The following is a 20,131-nucleotide window of genomic DNA, read 5'->3' as shown; positions in this document are numbered from 1 at the left end:
CTTTTACGATGAGATAAACATCTTTCAACGTGTTCTTCAATGTCATCAAACTTTGTAATCACACCGACTTTCACGACTTCACTAAATGTCATTTACAACATGTATGCTAGTAAAATTTATAAAAGAAGTGAAATGTGTAACTCGACGTTAAAATCTACATTCAAGAAAAATAAAATTCATAAAAGATCTCTTTTGAACATAAAATAAATTAAATACAACCCAATTCAGAAAAAATTAATACAAGACTTCTTAAGTTAAAATAGATTGGATCAATCCTATGTTTAGCTTGGAGTAATTTCTGGGCGACCTCCTAAATATTTTTATAGGAAGTATGTGAACGAGAATAAACTATGTTGAAATGACTTGTGTTTATCTCTAGAGATAGTTTTCACTGTAAGAAGCACTTCAAGACAGTAGATAACATGATCATGTGTCAAGAGATGTAAATGAATGTCAAAGTAGGCGTAACAACTCAAGCCCACCGCTAATAGATATTGTCCACTTTCAATTGTTAAATATTGTCGTTAGCTTCATAATGTTAAAGCGCATCTACTAAAAAGAGATATTCACACCCTTATAACAAAATGTTTTGTTCCCTTCTACAACTAATGCAGGATCTCACTTTAGGTGTTGAATGTTCCGATGATTCTAAATTATACTTTAAAATTTTTCTCCACATGTGAAATCAGTTCCAGGCAGGAAAGCCCCACCAACAGGCCTTCAAGAAAGTTGATATCATGTTACTGAATCATAGCACTGAAAATTTAATAAGAACACAGCTTTAGACAAAGGCTACTTGGAGATGAACTTTAAGGGATGTGGCCGGCGGCGGCGGCGGCGGTGGGCCGCCCAGTGTCCCTTAATGGCTTCTTCTTTTACAATTCAAAATCAGAAATGGGTACAGGAAACCCACTCCCATTTGTTTGGTTTTCTTTACTCATTGCATCATAATTAAATTCTAAGGTTTGTGCTCTTAGGACAGGATCTAGCTCGGCTAATTATCATTTTTTAATAACCAAAATACTTTAAGGGTTTACTCAATTATATCTTTTAGACTTCAAAATAATTCCAGTAGAAATATATGAATTTACGAGGTATTTCAAGGAACCTTAGTGTGTTAGTTTTTATTCGAAGCATTGAGATATTGTAGAGATGAAATTCAAGCACAAAATCTACGAGGAAGATCATGTATCAATACTTGAATACGAAAAAATAAAATAAAATCAAAATTCTAACTGAAAATGTCATATGGCCTATTAGACTTGCACAAGATATCACGTCAAAACGCCAAAACGACCACATATCTATTGTCGTGAGTCGTCGTTATGATACACTAAATGAAAAAGTTCGATAAAGAATGTATAAGTTACAAAGATTACAAGAGTAAGACTAGAAGGTCATTGTATACTAGACCTCACATCAAGAAAACTACACCTTTTCTGATGTGCAGCGTGTTGGATCATGTTATGTATCGTTAGAAATAAAACTTATCCGGACCGCATTTCAGTATCATACGTATAGATAGACATTATTGCTTACCTAGCCACAATGATATCATTTCAACACAAAACAAATATAATAAAAACATCAAATACAACCCTTTTCTTTTCATTCATTTATTGAATTTTTTATTCTCCCTCTTGTTTTTCAAATTGGGAAGAAATAATGAAGATTTTTAAATCTGATATCAAAATAAAATTTAAACATTATGCGAGAGGCACTAATAAAAGAATGAAATTCACTTGAATTATGTAACAAAAAAACAGATCCTTCATCAATATTCAGTAATTGGGGAGTTGGGTAAAATCATGTTCTTATGAACGAAAACAATGTAAGTTTACTCCGCCACAACAGCCTAAGAAATAATGTTGATGAAAAATGTGAGTTAAAGAAATGGCAGAGTCGTAAAACAAGACCCACTCATTTCTCTACCGCAAATACTACCCCTTCCTTCGTTTTCACTTTTTCAGAAACATGAACTCTAAACTTTCTCCACTCTCTTGTCATTCATGAATTCAAATCCCGTTAATCATACCTTCCACAATGTGTTTATTCTGATTTCTGCTTCAACAATCTGCTGCTCGGGCGAGATGTCCTCAACCCGCTTGTAAGCCTTCCCACGAATTTCAGAATCTCATCGATTAAGATCACGGGCAATGCCACGGCCAGAACCAAGAGCCATTCATTCAAGGAGAGGGGGACAATGCCGAAAATTTGCGCGAGGAATGGCACATAGAGGATCAAGAAATGCAAGCCAAATGAAACAGACATGGCGAGGAGCAGCCACGGGTTAACCCATGGGGGCATTGTCAACAAGCTTCCATCCTCTGAGAGGGCATTGAGAGAATTGAACATCTCAATGGCGACCAAAACGGAGAGTGAGAGAGTTGAGGCCTTGATCTTGCCTGAACGGAAGTAGTCGCATGGATCTGAATCGAAGCTGAAGACTTGGTCCCCAGCCATGAAAGGCGACACGGTAAACCCTTCCCAAGACGGGCACTGATCCCAGTTTGCGAGCTGAGAGTACGAGACCAGACTGTGACCATCTCCGGACAGGTCAATGCCCATGAAGGAAGCATGTGTATACCAAATAATAAATACTCCTACAGTTGCTATCCCTACGTAAAGTCCAATAACCTGTGGAACAAGGTAAGAATATAGATTTTAATCTGGTAGGATGTACAAACTGATATCATTTGGTACAAAATGATGGCATTATTATACAGTTAGTTATAGTTGAGGAAGAGAATGCGCAAATACCAAATAGCGGAACAAAATCCAGGCCGTGATCAACGAGTCATCACTTCTTCTAGGTGGTTTCTTCATTATATCAGTATCGGGTGGATTAAATCCCAATGCAGTAGCTGGAGGTCCATCTGTAACGAGATTAACCCAGAGAAGCTGAACAGGGATCATCCCTTCGGGAATACCCAGTGCTGCTGTCAAAAATATCGACGCAACCTCGCCGATGTTTGAGGAAATCATGTACCTACAATAATTTTTGGCATTTGAAAGCCACGGTGAAAACTGAATCCTATGAAGACGGCTGAATTTGATTTCAGAATAATTCTATGGGTTACTGTGGGCGTTGAAACTATAATTGAAAACAGGCACGCTTGCTCGAGATATTCATATTTTATGGCAGTAACACCAATGACCAACAACTAATGTCCAAAGGCATACTACTACATAATCAACGAAAATGGATGAATTCTTGCTTAAGTGGAAGAAAAACCTGATAAATGCCTTCATATTGTCGTAAATGGATCTGCCTTCACCAACTGCTGCAACTATTGTACTAAAATTGTCATCTGCCAGAACCATGTCGGAGGCTTCCTTAGCAACCTGAAAAAATAAATTCCATATGTAGACAATTGTTAAGGACAGAGACGCCCGTTTTAGAAATATAATCAGTGGCAGTTGATAATTCAAATCATGCATGAGACCAGACTCTCAAAACTGGTTGAGAAAATAAATTACTTGGCACAAGCGAATATGATTGAGATTTTTTAACAATCCTAACTGGGGTTGAGAAGAAGGAATGTCAAGAATTTTCCCAAAAGAAGAGAAGAGAAAGAATGCACGGTATGTATGACACATCCAGCAACTTATTTGGATTCTTTTTCACAGAAAAGATGCATCGAAGTAGGTACCTCTGTCCCAGCAATGCCCATCGCAATCCCAATATCAGCCAACTTCAAAGCAGGTGCATCATTGACTCCATCTCCTGTCATGGCAACAACTTCACCATCTTCCTTGAGCAATCTTACTATTTCTTGTTTATGTCTTGGCTCAGCCCTTGAGAAAAGAAGTCCTCTATCTTGTCTTAAATGGGATTTTTGATCCTCCCGGCTCATTGCCATGAACTCTTTTCCGGTTAAACTTCTGGAACTTATAGCTTCACGTTGTCCAAATACACCTATTTCTCGACATACAGCTTCGGCTGTGTTCTGGTTGTCCCCTGTGATAACCATGACACGAATACCAGCAGCTTTACAGTCTTCGATTGCTTGATGAACCTCTTTTCGGGGAGGATCCTATAAAAATAAATGGTGATGCAAACCCAAGTCAAATTAAAAACTAAAAAGACTCACTTTGCTTACAATTACAAAATATTATAGATGAACTAATTAAATGATAAACACACTGAGGCACTCACCCTTAATCCAACAAAGCCAGCAAAAATAAGATTACTTTCAATTTTAGAGTAATTGGACGGGTCAAGTAAAAGCCGATGTGCTGGATGTTCTTCGTCACCACTATTGTAAGTGGAAAATTCTGGAAGGTCTTCCTTGTATGCAAAACCTAAACACCTTAATGCACTTGATGACATCTCACGCAAGTAACTTAAGAGGTGGGTTTTTGAGTCCGAGTCCAACTTCACAATAGATCCATCAATAAGTTGAATAAATGAACTCCGTTCCAAAAGATTTTCAACAGCACCCTGCCACAAGTTCAGTCAAGCACCATCTTAACCAATGTTAATTAACATGTCACAGTGAGAAGAAATATGGGTGTCTAAGAAGTAGTGAAGAAAATAATAAGAAAGAAAATGAGATTACAATTACATGGAATTACTTAACAATGTAGAAATTAACTTCAAGAATATCAGAATATACCTTCACGAGTAATGACTTCTTTCCTGAGCTAGAATTTGTAATAACTCCCATTGATTTACGATCTCGGTCAAACTCTAGAGTAGCAATGCGTTGCTCGTTCTTATTCCAAACGTCGCAGCATCCTTGTCAATCACATTACCATTTCAGAAAAATGTCAGTAGGGAGACGCACAAGAAAGAAATGAGACAATAATAACGTCAAATACTTACGCAGGACATCCCCAATGGAAGCTGAAGTGGAGTCATATCCTTCAGGAAGACCCATCTTTTCCACAAGAACCTGAATATGCAGATATATGCCAGATAAAATGAATCAGTACAAAAGCTACATAGATTACTAAAATTGTTGGCATCTGCCCTTGCCTTCATGCATCATTACTAAGTATCTCAACAACGTTCCTTCTTTATCATCGGGCATATCAATAGAACAACATAAAGAAACCCTATCATAATGTAAAACATTACGAACTACACCAACCTCCCCATCACTGTTAGTAATATGAAAAATAATGTATAAGGGGATACTTAAAGAAGAATTGAAGCTTCCAAGCTATTTCAGATTCTGTATTTGGTCATGAATTTAGCTAGTTATACTTTGTCTGCCCAGGCCAGTCATTTTCAGTTCTAAAATAAAAGCCTTTTAGCTTTCAGGGTCATGCATGCCTAGTCACCCTTAGATCACACCCAACAGAATACTATTAAGAAAATTCTAAATATCATTTAGGAACTTGTTTTTGCTTAATATGACTGCTGTCAGAATTAAGGGAGGAGACAATAGCTGTGTGACATAAAATCATTGCTTCAAAAGATCATGAGATTATTTGATCATCACCTTCAATGCTGCTTCAGTAGGCATTCCATTCACAACAAAATGATGACCAGATTTTTGAACAACTGCATCATTACAGACAGCGGCAATCTTTGCCAACATTTGCAGATTAGCATCCAGTTGACCTCCAAGCCAACCAATTATTTTTCCATCTGAAGGATCATATGTAGTCCCTTCCACATCAAAGGCTCGCAGAGTACCAACACGAGAACCGAGAGCCACAATTTTCGCTACAGCCATCTGATTAGTTGTTAGAGTACCTGTCTTATCAGAACATATCACAGTTGTACAGCCAAGAGTTTCAACACTGGGCAGCTTCCGAACAAGAGCATTCTTTTGGGCCATTTTCCGAGTGCCAAGTGCCAAGCATGTAGTTATGACTGCAGGCAAACCTTCAGGAATTGCAGCTACAGCCAATGCCACGGCAATCTCGAAGTAATACGTACATTTCTCAAATGAGAACTTGAAATTTGCCGGCCACCCATCAACATATTCCCAAGTGAGGAAGTATTTGACATTAATAAGCCAAACTAGAGCACAGATCACTCCAATTATTGCTGTTAAAAGCTCCCCAAACTCATTCAACTTCTTCTTCAATGGTGTATCATCTTCACCCTGGGATGCTTCTTGTATCTGAGAATGGACCTGTCCTAGTTCAGTGCTCATCCCTGTCTGGGTAACAAGGCAAATACAATTTCCATTGACAACTGTTGTCCCTGCAAAAACCATACACTTTTTCCCTTGTATGTCTGTATCTTCTGGCACAGCCTTAGCAGTCTTGCTCACCGCTTCGCTCTCACCAGTCAAGGACCCCTGCTCAACCCGAAAAGTTGAGCTGATTAACCGCAACACTCGCATGTCAGCAGGCACCTTATCCCCAACTCTGAGTTCTACTATATCACCAGGAACAATGTCCTTGGAAACAATTGAAACATGTTTACCATTTCGAATTACTGAAGCCTGTTCAGACTGAATTTCTTTAAGAGCTTCCAATGCTTTCTCAGCATTGTTCTCTTGCCAAATGCCAACAATGGCATTGACAATCAATATCAAGAAAATAACTAAAGGCTCCACAAATGCTGTAATCTCCATCTCACCTCCTTCCTCACCATCATACCACGCAAGAACAAAAGATACAACTGCTGCAGCTAATAGAATCCTAACTAGTGTATCATTAAATTGTTCCAAAACTAGTTTAAAGATTGATGTACCCTCATGTTTCTCCAATTCATTGGAACCGTAGATCTTTCTCTGTTTCTCAACCTCCTCAGAAGATAATCCGAGATCAGGGTTCACTTGGTACTTCTCTAGGCATTCTCGAACATCCGTTGCCCAGGCAGGATAAGTTTCGTTATTCGAGATGTTAGCAGCAAAAGGTTCCTTTTTCCCATAGTTTTCCCCGTCTCCACCCATTTAGATTAGCGAACAGATTGGATGGAAAAAGAAATCAAATAGAAGATCAATTTAGCCTGCAAATCAGGGGAAGAAGAAGAAGAATAGATCATTGAGGCAAAATCCAACGCAACCAAAAACAAACCAATGAACAAAAGTTCCAAAACTACACAATCAAACACCCGACACTCGATTTAATCCACCAAGAATTCAAGAAAGACGTAGATAAATCAACACCAACAACCCACCCACTTTACATCCTACTCAAACTCGACAGAAAATAATAAACAAATCAGTCCAATTGAAACAAAGTTAAAACCGTTACGCCTCAGATCCGTAAGAATCTACAATATCCTCTCCTTACCAAATCGTCGATAAGAAAACAAGATCGAAACAACAAATGAAACCAAATAAAGTCGAGAGAAACAAAACCAAAAAAAAAAAAAAAAATCAAAACAAACGATAAACTTGANTGGATCCTTAACGCCGAAGGGCTTCGGGCTTCTCCCTCTCTCTAAACTGAAGTCGACTGCATGAGAGAGAATCAAACCAACGTGACGCTACCAGTGACGACGAACTGGAGAACAAGGAACCATGGAAGGGAATTGATTATAGGTTAAATAAGGAGCGATTCAACCGCATGATCCGACTGCATCCGGTACTACCGCTAGCAAACCAAAACCGATAAGATATTGCCACGTGTTAAAATCTGGTGGCTATACGAGCAATGTGTTGTGAAGGTGTACGGTAAGAAAAAGTGGGATCCACATGGAATTAGTTTTATTGCTTATTAAAATAACAGAAGCCCGCGAAGCTTCCTACCAAACTTGGGATTTGGAAAAGGTAATTTGCTAATATGCCCTCGTATTTCGTTTGAATTTCAATCCAGGGCTTCACTGATTCGTTCACAACTTCAGATGCTTACATCATCATCCACTTTGGGGTTTCATTTTAATTTATTATTAATTATGTTGCCTTTTCCAATTTTTTTTCTTTTCTTTTTTTTTTCTTTTTTACTTCTCTTAAAAATTATTTTCGAGTTTTTATTTTGATTATTAAGAATGTAAAATTAACGTTACCAATAATTATTAAAAAATTTCACTTTTCAACCAAACTTAGCTTATTCAATTCTACCTCGAGTCTATCTCTTGTGATCTCTTTCCCGGCTATTTTATTTCAATTACCAGCCTATTCAATATACTTTAGAGGACTCTAGTCACCCGATAAAAACATTTATGATGGTGTGAAAATCTCCCTCTAACAGACATATTTTAAAACTATGAGAGTGTAAAAACCTCTCTCTAATAGACATGTTTTAAAACTGTGAGACTGACGACGACGATATGTAACACCCTAGAGCATATAATATCTCCTTGGAGAGAGGGGGGAAGTATTCCTTACAAGGATATCGAAACCTCTCCCTAACACATATGTTTTAAAATCGTGAGACTAACGGTGATACATAATAGTCTAAAACGGATAATATCCACTAGCGGTTGGCTTGTGCTATTACAAATGGTATCAGAGTCAAACATAAGTTGGTGCATCAACAAGGACATTGAACCTCTAAGGGATGGATTGTGAGAGGGAAACAATTTTTTTTTTTGTGGCCATTTTTACCATAATTGAGAGAGTGAGAACAGAGTTCACNGGCTGACGACGATACGTAACAGACTTAATCAATAGGTCAAATAGCCTAACATTTGCATTAATGGCGCCTTGGTACGCGACAAGCAAGAGTTTGAAAGAACCACAAGAAAATTTGTCCTTTTCCACTTTTTTAATTTTGCCTTTTATTTTTCCTTTTTCGTTTGTTTTTCTTATTGGTTAAGAAAGCTTTTAAATTACATCACCATTATGTGTCCTCTTCAACTCTTAAAAGTATTAATAATTGACTCATAAATTTTCTCTTTTTAAGTCTTAATTCACTTTGACTTTGGTTTTTTCTTTTTTCATTAATGGATAATTATTTAATTTCATTATTATTATTATTTTTAATCTAATTTACGTGTTTGGTATTAAGTACTATGTTACGTTATTCAACACTTTTAAAGTTATTATTTTCAAACATTATGATGCAATGTGCAATATCCTCATACGCAGGATTTGAAATTTGGATTCTGTACATGATGGTTCAAAATTCCTCTACATCTCTCGGGACATAACTATGTTATCTACTTGTTTTGATTTGTAATGTCCTCTTAAGGGTTTATCCTCGTAAACCCATATAGGTTTTTTTTTTTTAACATGTTCTGTCTTTACTCATAATTTTCAAAAGATCACAAACTAAGCGTACTTAATTTTAGAGTTTCTATGATTGAGTCACTAAATAACAGGGTGTGTCTTCCTTTCTAATGGCTCAATCATGAAGATTTAAAGTTAAGTGTGTTTAGCTTGAAGTAATTTTCTGTTAAGTGATCTCGTGAGACTTTTCCTAACAATCATGCAAATGAAAATCGTGTTAATTTATAGGGATTATCTTCATTTTTAGAGAGAATTTGGACTTTTAAATTAGGATGAAATGAAGAGTGAATTTCCATAAAGAATATATTTCATAGTTTGAACGACTCAAAGTCTTTCAAATCCTGTCGAGTTTCCAAACCGTTTACTACATATTAATAAATAAATAAAGACTTTTAATCATCACAATCAGAAATTTCTTCATGAATTTCATAGTGCTTTAATTTTTAAAATAAAGGTGGAAAAAATTTGAGTGAGTTATTGTGTGCTTACTTTTCAAAAAGGCAAAAAAGCTCTCTTCAATTCCATGGTCAAGTTTGAATTCTAGGATGAGCTCATTAGTGATCATGATAATAATGAACTTGGTCTTCCAAGGTTGTTAACAATTTCGAAACACATTATTTATGGATTCTTGAAGCGTTTTAGACTTTTCATGTAGCGGTTGAACTTGACCAAATTAACGACCTTTTCAATATTCATTGGTTGATCATCTTATCTTTTCTATAAATATTGGTGTGACAAAAAAGAAAAAAAAATTAAGTTTTAGAGACACTACCTTCCGTTACTATTTGGGGTGATACTCAATCCAATTATCACTAAAAGGACAGAACTCGTGGTTCAATTTTAGATTTTTGGAGGTTATATATGGTTCGATTTTCTCTAAATTCAAACTAACATGTCTAAGTTTGTGATAGAAAAACATACGAAAACTATTTCGAGAATCGTGGTAGGTGTAGTTTTTGTGATGGAAGGCAGTTGAAAGGTAAAGGTAGAGATAGCAATGGAGGAAATTGGGCATGGTTGGTTTGAAAACAAGGGGTGTAGGGTGTGTGTAGGGTGTGTCTAGTGTGGATACAATAGCAGGCATCCAGCTGGGTTGGCTACCTTTTTGAGTTGTCTGTCGGATTCCTTGACCTTTTCTCTCCCGGGCAGCGTGCTAGCTTCAACCTCACCATGATAATAATACACTTCCCTTTTGATTGGACCCTTTGGATTCCTTGGATTATTCCTTTTGGGTGCTTCATAAATAAAAATCTTCTCTTTTGTGCCTAATTTACAAGAAAAATTTCTAAACTATAGGGATGTACGGATGTTCACGGGGCTGATAGCTTCCTCGTTCTCGGTCTCACCCTCTATTTTCTTCTCTTTTCTTACAAAACTTTCTATTCGATTTAAGGGTGTTTGATGACCTGAAAAATCTGATCAACCTAACCCTATCAGTACAGTCTTTTGTGTTGGGTTATGAACTTATTTAAGTTTGAGTTGAATTGAGTTGATTCATGAGTTTCTCTCGAACTTAATTAAGTTGAACGAAATCAACCCAAATTTATTGGAAAAGATATATTTTTTTTAATTAGGATATAATTTATGTGTATACATATATTTATTTATTTATTATTTTCGTAATTACTTACTTTTTACTATAAATCTTGAATGAGACCTTTATTCCGACCGTTCTTTGACCCTTCGCCTTTGGGAAAGGATGTTTTATTGTCCCTTTTGTGATCTTTTAGGTACTCTTGTTCTCACCGTTTGCTTCGGTTCATAGTTGTAAGACGACTGAGTTTTTACTACTTTTTTAAAGATTATCATTACATTCATGCTAGTAAAAAAATCATGAAATTAACTTATTTAACATCATATTCAAACTAACATTTGAGAAATAAAGGAAAGGAAATCGTTCTAAATACGCCAAACTTTCGTCCCATTTGAAGAAATTATAAGTTTAAAATAAATAAAACGCAATTCCAAAACAAACTAAAAACTAGCAATACCCCATTGCCCGACCCATATGTTTTTCTCGTAAAAAACTAAATTTTAAAAGGTTGAGTATTTACTAAGTAATCTCCCGATAAGTGTAGACATGCATGTACACGTAGTAAAAATAATACAACATGCATTGTTAGATCTAAATCTGAATCATATAAATATAACATTTCTTTTCAGTGGATAGTTAACCAATGATTTGAAATGTACCGTCGTTAGAGCCGAATGCTATAGACAGTGTGTTAGTACAGTAAGGAAACCCAGAACCATTTATTTGTGGTATGATAGTCAATGAAGCCGAAATCCACACCCATTATAACTACTCATTAAATTAAATAGCTAATTGCCACAATCAACATGTCATTTAGACACATGTATGAGGTTCCGATCATTTTGGTCTCATTGAGCTTTTAGGTCTCCTATGCTACTGGGATATGTTACTGCACTAACACACATAGTTTGATAAACGCCTTTCATGTGTACTTCAAATGATTTAGCGTAATTTGGCAACTACAATACGAAGCGATCGATAAATAACATTGTATAAGTATGGTAATATCACATCAAGATCGACAACCAAATAGAGATAATCCAAATAATAATAATAAAAGAAAACTCATCAATCCATCTTCCTTAGTTGTTGACAATCAAATAGAATTTAAATCTCCTTAATTAAATCCCATTTCCCCATTTTCATTTTGCATTGTAAAAATCTCTAAAACCCTATCACCGTCGCCGGAATCTCTTCGCCGACGATGGCCTCCGTCTGCATATCAGAATGCGTCGACAACGTCTGCGTCGTCCCGGGCGGCCGGCCGACCCACGTGAACCTGCAGCGGTGGCCGGAGGAGGAGAACGACTCTGCAGAGAGAGAACGCCGCCGCCCACGGCCGAGAGGGGCTCGCCGGCAAATGTATCTGAGGAGCTACACCTTTTCTAGAGAGGACGCCGTCGCCCCTAAGGGTACAACTCAGCATTGCCTTGGGAAGCTCAGGTCATTTCGGAAGCCGGAGGATATCCGTGAAGGCCTGAGGAAGAGGAGGAGCCGCTGTTTCGCCGTTGCTAGGGCCGCCGCCAAGCAGGCTTCTTCCGGTGGTGCGTTGCTGTCCATGTTTCGACGGTTGGTTTGTTGTGGCGGCCGGTAAGGAATGGTGATTTGTGGAATCCAATGTTTTGGTTACATTTTTGTTTTCTTAGTTTTTCTCGACAGTTGTTTGGTTGTTTGGAAAAACTATGAAAATTAATAAATATCGTTACAATAATTGGTTTCTTTGTTTATATGTACATATTTTATGCATTCTTGTACCATATTATAATTATCTAATTATTACTTCATAAATCAATTTTCAAATTAAGTTTTCGAATCAGTAAAGGTTGCCAAAAGAGAGTTGCAGTGTCACACGTAAAAATGAAACTCATAGATGGCAGAGCTAGAGATAAGTAGAGATTCTACACATTTTAGTTGCTCCATAGACACGTAGCCCCATGAATCCATACATCTCGATTAGAAAAGAATCAGTAGAAAATAAAAGAATCGAAATTCATCAGTATATTTCTCAAAACAAATGAAAAGAAATCGAACAAAAACCATAGAATCATAGCTAAACTTATACGTGAATTAACATTTTTTTTTTTCCAAAATTTTGTAAGTGATTTTCTTACCCCATATTCATAGCTAGCAAATATTGTCCTCTCCCTCTCTAAAGCCGGCAGATATTGTCCTCTTTTGGCTTTCCCTTTTGGACTTCCCTTCCACACCTTTGTAAATGGTGGCTCTTTTGGCTTTCCCTTTTGGACTTCCCCTTAAGGCTTTAAAACGCGTTTGCTAGGGAAGGTTTCCACACCTTTGTAAATGGTGGCTTGTTCTCCTCCCCAACCAATGTGGGACATCACAGTCCACCCCCCTTGGGGGCCCTCGCTAGCACTCTTTCCTTCCTCCCATTGATGTGGGACCACCCCCAAATCCACCCCCTTTGAGGCCCATTGTCCTTACTGGCATACCGCCTCGTGTCTACCCTCTCTTTGGGGAACAATGAGAAGGCTGGCACATAGTCCGGTATTTGGCTCTAATACCATTTGTAACGCTCCAGATCCACCGTTAATCGATATTGTCCTCTTTGGGCTTTCCCTTTCGAGCTTCCCTCAAGGCTTGGGGTTTGGGCTTTCCCTTTCGGGATTCCCCTCAAGGCTTTAAAATGCGTCTGCTAGGAGAAGGTTTCCATGCTAGAGGAGGTTTCCACACCCTTATAAATGGTGGTAGGGATAAATGGTGGTAGGGAGGTTTTCACCCTCTTATAAACAGTGGCTTGTTCTCCCCCCAACCAATGTGGACATTACACATATCATTTTAAAATAAACTAAATAACATTATTTTATTAAATCAAATAATTGTAGATTTTGTTCTAAAAAATAATAAATTTTATTCCTTTACAAGTATTTATGTCAATCTAAAGGATTTTAAAATACTACTTTTTTTTTAATATAGGTATTACTTCTTTGCCAAGTATAAAAATTTGAATAAGTAAATAAAATTAAATATTTAAATTAATTAAAATTAGCATTGGAGTTCATGTCCATTAGAATATGTAAACGTAATTCAAAACCTCATCGGAATCCATCATTAATCTCCTGTTTAAAGCAGCCCCATAATCAGTAGAATCTTTGCAATAATTAAATTTTCATAAACTTCACTTTTAAATGTATTACCTTCTAAAATAGAGTATAATGTCATCAGTGTATTCACATGAAAATCTACCTTTTCCCACTATGAAACTATGTATATCATTAGCTATTACTCTTATCAAAGTAACAGAATGGCCTTGTTTAAAAAAGCTATGGCGTTTATTCAGAGTTTTTACCAAATAGGCGAGCGAGTGATCAACCACATCATGATGGCCAATTCCAATCATTTCTCAAGTTGATATGCGTAAATCGTTTCGTCCTAAAATTATGTCAAGAGAATTAACTGTTTGATGATATGTTGCTACCCAAGCTGCTCACCTGCACATTGTTAGGAGATAAAGAATTTGAAGTTTTTTAAGTAGCTTGATTCCATTTCAAAGAGTGCTAGGCTAGAGAACTTACTGAAAATTGCATACATGAACTGCAAGACTCGGATCGTATGATATCGTTATGCAGAGAAAACCAGGCCTTTTAAGTGCTGGGTTTCGGCTCTCCAGAAGCTCCCTTCTGGACAAGGCCTTTAAGTGCTGGAATTTGACTCTCCAGAAATTCCCTTTTGGTCAATATTCTGTCGGATGAACAGTCGTCTTCCTGAAAAATTACATGTGCAGAAACATCTGTTAGTGCTTGCTTTTGCAAATGAGTTGTATCCAAGGTCAAAAGAAACGTAAATGGCTTCCTGTTTTAAGAGTATGAAAAAAATATCAACTGAAAATGAAGATAATCGGATCTTAATGTTATCTTTACAAAATTATTCACCTAATTGCATATTTTAATGACATAAGATCTCGCCTACAAAGCTATGGCTAGAAAAGAAATACAAAACCAAACTTACATATTATTCAATGCATATTCTTCAATCTAGCTAGATTTGGAACGTCAGGATGTTAAGTACAATGTTGGATGCAGACACATTAGTGAATCTAAAGACTTCATTCTTCCTAGTTCACGATGAAATTTTTTTGTTCTCTTTGCTCAAATCTAGACATCGTAAATCAATAATGAGAGAAGGAAAATTTCACTTACATCACCGGCAGCAGCTGAAATAAGCGACAGAAGGGTCACTGTTGCAGTTTGGTAATCTGATAAGATCTTCCATGCTGAATCATCCAATTTATCCTGAAATTTAGCACATAACTTCAGAGAGCTGCAGACCTCAGTAGACCCCGCATGCAATTTAGTGATTTTATTAACAAATTAAACTGGCCTATCAAAAAGGGGAATGCAGGTTTCACGAGTCCAACAGCGCATGTAAGAACTGAACTTAAAGTCATATTTTTACAAAACAAATACTTTGAATGATGGTAAAAGGAAACAGCAGCAGCTTGGCAGCCTTGATAATAAGATGGATTTTGTTCATTCTCTCCTCACCAAAGGTTCTGGAATTTGCAGCGGGAGATGCAGTGCATCATTGAGCAATCACTAGTAATCATCCTCTCCTGATTAATTTTCATGCGTAATTCACCTTCACCTTCGTAACAAATTATTTTGTCCATTATAGACCGAGCATTATTAATATAAGGTAAGGGAGAAGTGATATTCTGAGGATTCTGTTCATGCTGACTTAAAAACTCATTACCAGTCATCATAAGTCAGATTGCCCCATTGTTAAAGTTTCAGATGAAAATCAACCATCAAGAATTGATATTCTGTTACCGGATAAATTCTCCTCACTAATCAAGAATTGACGTATGTTCCAGGAGTCCGTCAGAATGCTTAATTTTTCATTGTTGGTCTATTCCTAGTTTTCACGAGGTTTGGGAGATAGTTCTGAAGGAGTTAGCTAGCTTATTTTTTTTTACTTGAGGTTTGGGGAGGTCATTTATATTGCTGGTGCTTTTGTTTGGATGCTCATGAAAATTTGATAGGGGAGCTTCAGTTTCTTCTAGCCCGGTTCATTCTGTCCATTCTCCAATGCATTTGTTTAAGGTATCTTTTTGGATTATGCCAGAAATTTGAAGTTCTTTGGGAGTTTCCACTTTTGGTTGACTCAGTCCTGCATTTGCTTAGAATCTATTATAATAAGTTGAAGATAGTGAAAACTTCAACTCAGTTTGGATAGCTTTGTGGTTGGCTAGTTGTCTCTAGCTCAGTTCATCTCTTGGTTTGTTTGATTTGTTTCCGCAAGATTACCATACTTATCATGGTGTTCTGTCTCCAGGCCTTTGCTCTTCTATGTTATGTCTTTACTTCGGATGCCTTGTTATCACTGTTTTCTGTATTCCCTCCCTCTTGGAGTTGTATCTTTTGAGCATTAGTCTATCAATGAAAAGTTTTGTTTGTTGTTAAAAAAAAATTAAGGTAAGCTTGACCTTCAACAAATTCATGCTGATAAGAATTCTCTCAAATTCAATCGAATTTATTTGAAGGGAGCATCTATCCATGATTCCTTGAAAGTTGCATGCTAGCTAACATTCAGTAGAGGAAGGAAATAAATAAGGAAAAAACCTATAGAACCGTAGGTTTCCAAAATACATCCTAATCTAGCTAAATTCATTCTAAAAATAGTGAAGGCTTCTGTACCAAAAAAAACCTGTCAACACAATTTTTTTTTTTCCTAGTAGGCAAAAACAATTATGGTTTTCAAAACAACACAAATTCAAAAGCTTGAGACTAGTCTAGAGTTCGAGCCACCTTTCAGCACCTTATGGTTGATATTTCTTTAAACCAAACCTACAAAATTGCAGCAACTAATTTGAAAATATTAAGTACCTAAACACAAACCTATGCTAGCAAAATGATTAAAGAAAAGATTTTAACCCTTAAAGGTCCAATTACTTGAGTCATTTTGTCCTATCTTTTATATTATAGTGTGTTACGTTACCAAAGGGAAAGACCTCAGATCTGCCTCTCAAAAGTGTAATTCCAGGAGTTAAATCAAACTTATTCTCCATTTCAAGCATAAAAACTTCATTTTCTTAGCCCCAACTCTAGAGTCTGCAAATGATAGTTCCTGCAGCAAAGACCAATGACACCCATAGCCAGTATAGTAATATTTCTGTCTCGCTCTCTTCTAAACCAGACTCTAAATAGCTTACCTAATGAACATATGAGCATGATTAGAAACTTTATTTGCTCCACAATTACTCTCATACAAAAACATTTGGCTGTTACACTAATCAGGAGATAAGATTTAATTATCATCTTTCTTTCATCAAGTTTTATAAAAACATACCTTCAACCGAGAAATAGCAAAAGAGATTGCCCTTCCAGGAGCTTGAAGAGCTTTATGATGAATCTATCACAAGAAATCCAGATCAACAAGCCAAAAGGCAAAGAACATTATGAGCGGGTACAATAAAATTAATTCAATTAATAGTTAAGCTTCACAAACCTGTATGTAGAGAAGGGAAACAACTTTCGGTAGAAGAGCAATTGGATCCATTTCGGCAGAAACTTGAGAGGTCAAGTCCTGGCAATTAATGAACAAAAAAGAAAAAAAAAAAATAGTGAGTGGTTCTATAAAACTAAGGACCTTCAAATTTCAGTTTAATGCACCGCAGCATGCATAAGCATGTGCATAATGGCTATAAAATATTAAAACTAGAAAAGGATAAAGAACTATAAGTTGGAGGTATTTCATATTTTCAACCTGCCGTGGACTTGGGCAAGTTTTTGTATATAGTATCTTTGACCTTCATCTAGGCAGCAACAATGCAACCTAAGCAAGAAATCTAATGTAGCAAAAATCAATACAAGAAAGCCTACTTGACCCAAGGCCTTGGGGACAAGTCTTATTTTTCCTTTTCATTCATTTTTCTCTCATGTTTCTTTTTCACATTGCCTCCTCCAGAAGAGTCATTGTTTCTGAACCACCCACCCCGCATCAGAGGGATTTCAACTCACCAAGCTCCTCCAGGGGTAGGAAGCTCCTGTGTTAGAAGCAATATCTTTTTGCTATTCTTCAAAATAATGTTCAGCACAAAAAAATCTAAGGTTCCAGATCGGTGCCATCGAACATGGGCATCTTCACTTTTTTTAAAGCACCATTCAACAACCTCACCCATGCTCTTACCACAGCGTTCTTTTTCGGGTATGTTTCCAGAAGTTTCCCCCAATTCCAACTTTTGATCATTACTTTGTATCCTTCACGATCTAATGGTACAATTCTTTTTTATGGGCAGTTACTTCATGAAGCGACAACAATGTTTGTGTCATGTTTTCCCTGTGCCCTTCAATGGCTTGTTCCAATCTAGGTAAACGTTGAAGACTTTCACTCATCTCTCCAATTTCCTTCTCAATAGCCTCAAATCTCTCATCCACCTTTCCCATAATTTCTTTTATCTTCCTTGTTCCCAGTTCAAACTGTTAGAAATCTCTCATCAATTCACTAAATTCACAGAAAATTTAACACATAACATTCAAGAGGGTCATCAATCTCTCTGCATAACATCAAGAAACCCCACAAAATACAAGATACACCCGTCTTTACAAGAATAAAGCATATAAACAAAAGCAACCTAGTTATCCCTAATTCAAAATACCCAACAAAGAAACTAACTAAAAGTAACACTCTTAAATGTTCGAAACAACCACAAGTCCCTTTTTTCCCTTCCTTGAATAAACCTTTTGGATTGGATGTCTAACATATATCCTCACAAATCTTATGTTTAGGGACACTTTTGAAGACTTAAAAGCAAAGTTGGATTTAATTAAAACCCCACCCAAGAAGATCCACTTGGCCCAAGGTTTCTCAAATTGTTTTCCTCCTTTCTCAAATATCTTCCCTTCATTTCCTAGTAAATTTTTTCTGTTAGCTTTATTTCCTTTCTTGTACAACAATCTTTCCGTAAGTCAAGGTTGCAACATTGTATGTTTGTGAATTGAAGAAGCTTAACATTCCATCGGAAAAAGCATCTAAAGATAATTTCTTAATGAGGCAACATAGATTATAAACATAAAGTTTTCAAAAAATCCCTCACTCTTTAAGTCAAGTTTGCCTGACAAGCTTTCAGAACTAGGTTTCCACAGGGAATAGAAAACATTCATTACTAGCTTGATGAAGAATGTTGGGCAATAGCCCATTTTAATAACTTATTATGAATATTGTACAGTTGTCTTTCTTACCTAAGCTGTTTAGGAGATTCTTTTTATTATTGTTATTAGTTATAGATTTATCTTTCCTTAATTATCGACTTCTGTCCTAAACTAAAATTTGAAGTCCCAGTTACTTAAGAACCACTGTTGCATTTAGATTATGAATCAAATCATATTTTAGGAAAAACATGAGTAAATGACAACCTCGCTTCGTAAATGCAAGTCTGTAAGTTTCAAACTTCGGAATTCATAAAATCAAAATTTCTTACCTTACGATAGGAATGCAAAAGAGTCCTCTCCAATTTCTTGTCAAGTTTTTTCACGATCATTCCACTAAACCAAATGCAGATTCACATGTTCAGCGCAGTGCAATAGTGAGTTATGTTCTTAGGGGCGTAATTACTAAATAAATAGGACGGCTACCTCTCTTCTGCTAAATCCTCCAGTGCATTTATGAAGGTGTCCATCAGCTGTTACATAGAACACTAAAATTCTGGGTCATAACATTCACAGACATTATCCTTCCAAATTATTATTAGACAATAAGTACTTCAATTCTAGAATACACTAGGTCCTTTCAGAGATATGTTGCATTGAACAGCTAAGCTTTATCTACAATTACGACTACAATAACTGGAATCATATCATGCTGAAAAGTCAAAATAATGACAACATAAATCCAAACAATGTAGCAACTTTAAGTACAAATAAAAAAAGCTTTCAGGAAGAAACTTGAAAAAAAAAAAAAAAACATTGATTGAAAATATGAACGAATAATAGAAATATGGTGGTAAAATTTATTTACTCATAAAATATAAATTGAACTTAGGTTAAACTGAATATTCAGTGTATGCACTGAATGAATTTTCCATAAAATAAAGTACAAAGAAATGAACACCATGAATCCGATTGAAAATGAAGATTAAAATTGATTTAAATTCTTAAAAAAGAAAAAAGAAATTAAATGAAAACTTGTATCTCAATGTTCTCTAACAAACAAAAAAAATCAAGTGAAAAAAGTGAGTTTGATATTACACAACAACAGAAAAATGAAATGTTCAATTTGAAAGTTTGGAGATCTTGGCGGGCTATTGTGGTGTCAAATCTGTAAACACAAGACAAGATAAGATGGAAAAAAAAAAAAAAAAGACAGACCAGCACCTTGATAAACAATCTAGGATTACTTAAATTCATATAGGAATTAGGACTTCAATTTCATAAGCCTTGACAAAAAAAAAAAAAAATGCTCATATACTAGAAAACTCTGTAAATTGGATTTAAACTATTGTTGTTGTTTTTTCTTTTTTCTTTTTTTTTTTTTTTTTTTTTTTTTTTTTTTTTTTTTT

The 20,131-nt window shown here is 36.1% G+C and overlaps 3 protein-coding genes across 3 annotated transcripts in view; 1 reads left to right on the top strand and 2 right to left on the bottom strand.

The window, feature by feature from the left end:
* Positions 1-1,724: 1,724 nt before the first annotated feature.
* On the bottom strand, positions 1,725-7,446 carry LOC111786697 (calcium-transporting ATPase 1, endoplasmic reticulum-type-like). Its single transcript, XM_023666930.1, has 9 exons — positions 7,309-7,446; positions 5,451-6,921; positions 4,829-4,898; positions 4,620-4,741; positions 4,160-4,444; positions 3,654-4,037; positions 3,236-3,345; positions 2,761-2,989; positions 1,725-2,637 (listed from the first exon to the last, which is right to left on the bottom strand). Exons 2-9 carry the CDS (start codon positions 6,858-6,860, stop codon positions 2,050-2,052), a joined length of 3,198 nt encoding a protein of 1,065 aa, XP_023522698.1. The 5' UTR covers positions 6,861-6,921; positions 7,309-7,446; the 3' UTR covers positions 1,725-2,049.
* Positions 7,447-11,821: 4,375 nt separating this feature from the next.
* Positions 11,822-12,211, top strand: LOC111788468. Its single transcript, XM_023668803.1, has one exon. The coding sequence runs from the start codon at positions 11,822-11,824 to the stop codon at positions 12,209-12,211; it is 390 nt and encodes a 129-aa protein (XP_023524571.1).
* Positions 12,212-13,741: 1,530 nt separating this feature from the next.
* The window catches only part of LOC111786824 (E3 UFM1-protein ligase 1 homolog), a 12,329-nt gene continuing 5,939 nt past the window's right edge, over positions 13,742-20,131 (bottom strand). Inside the window, exons 15-21 of the mRNA XM_023667046.1 lie at positions 19,209-19,255; positions 19,055-19,118; positions 17,083-17,160; positions 16,924-16,986; positions 14,775-14,867; positions 14,151-14,339; positions 13,742-14,066 (exon numbers count right to left, since the gene is read on the bottom strand). Of these exons, the coding sequence (XP_023522814.1) occupies positions 14,220-14,339; positions 14,775-14,867; positions 16,924-16,986; positions 17,083-17,160; positions 19,055-19,118; positions 19,209-19,255 (465 nt within the window). The 3' untranslated portion in view covers positions 13,742-14,066; positions 14,151-14,219. The remainder of the gene's footprint in view (positions 14,067-14,150; positions 14,340-14,774; positions 14,868-16,923; positions 16,987-17,082; positions 17,161-19,054; positions 19,119-19,208; positions 19,256-20,131) is intronic.

Source organism: Cucurbita pepo, chromosome LG02 (assembly GCF_002806865.2).
Source record: "Cucurbita pepo subsp. pepo cultivar mu-cu-16 chromosome LG02, ASM280686v2, whole genome shotgun sequence".
Taxonomy (NCBI): Eukaryota; Viridiplantae; Streptophyta; class Magnoliopsida; order Cucurbitales; family Cucurbitaceae; genus Cucurbita; species Cucurbita pepo.
The sequence above is the reverse complement of the archived record's forward strand: the minus strand, read 5'-3'. Positions and strand labels throughout refer to the sequence as shown.

Bases quoted from the DNA above. Each gene is read 5' to 3' on its own strand.
- LOC111788468 (XM_023668803.1), top strand. From the start codon at position 11,822: ATGGCCTCCGTCTGCATATCAGAATGCGTCGACAACGTCTGCGTCGTC.
- LOC111786697 (XM_023666930.1), bottom strand. From the start codon at position 6,860: ATGGGTGGAGACGGGGAAAACTATGGGAAAAAGGAACCTTTTGCTGCT. The intron at 4,899-5,450 runs GTGATGATCAAA...CTGCATATTCAG, and splicing joins CTACTGAAGCAGCATTGAAG to GTTCTTGTGGAAAAGATGGG. The intron at 3,346-3,653 runs GTACCTACTTCG...TTATTTTTTCAG, and splicing joins TGGGCATTGCTGGGACAGAG to GTTGCTAAGGAAGCCTCCGA.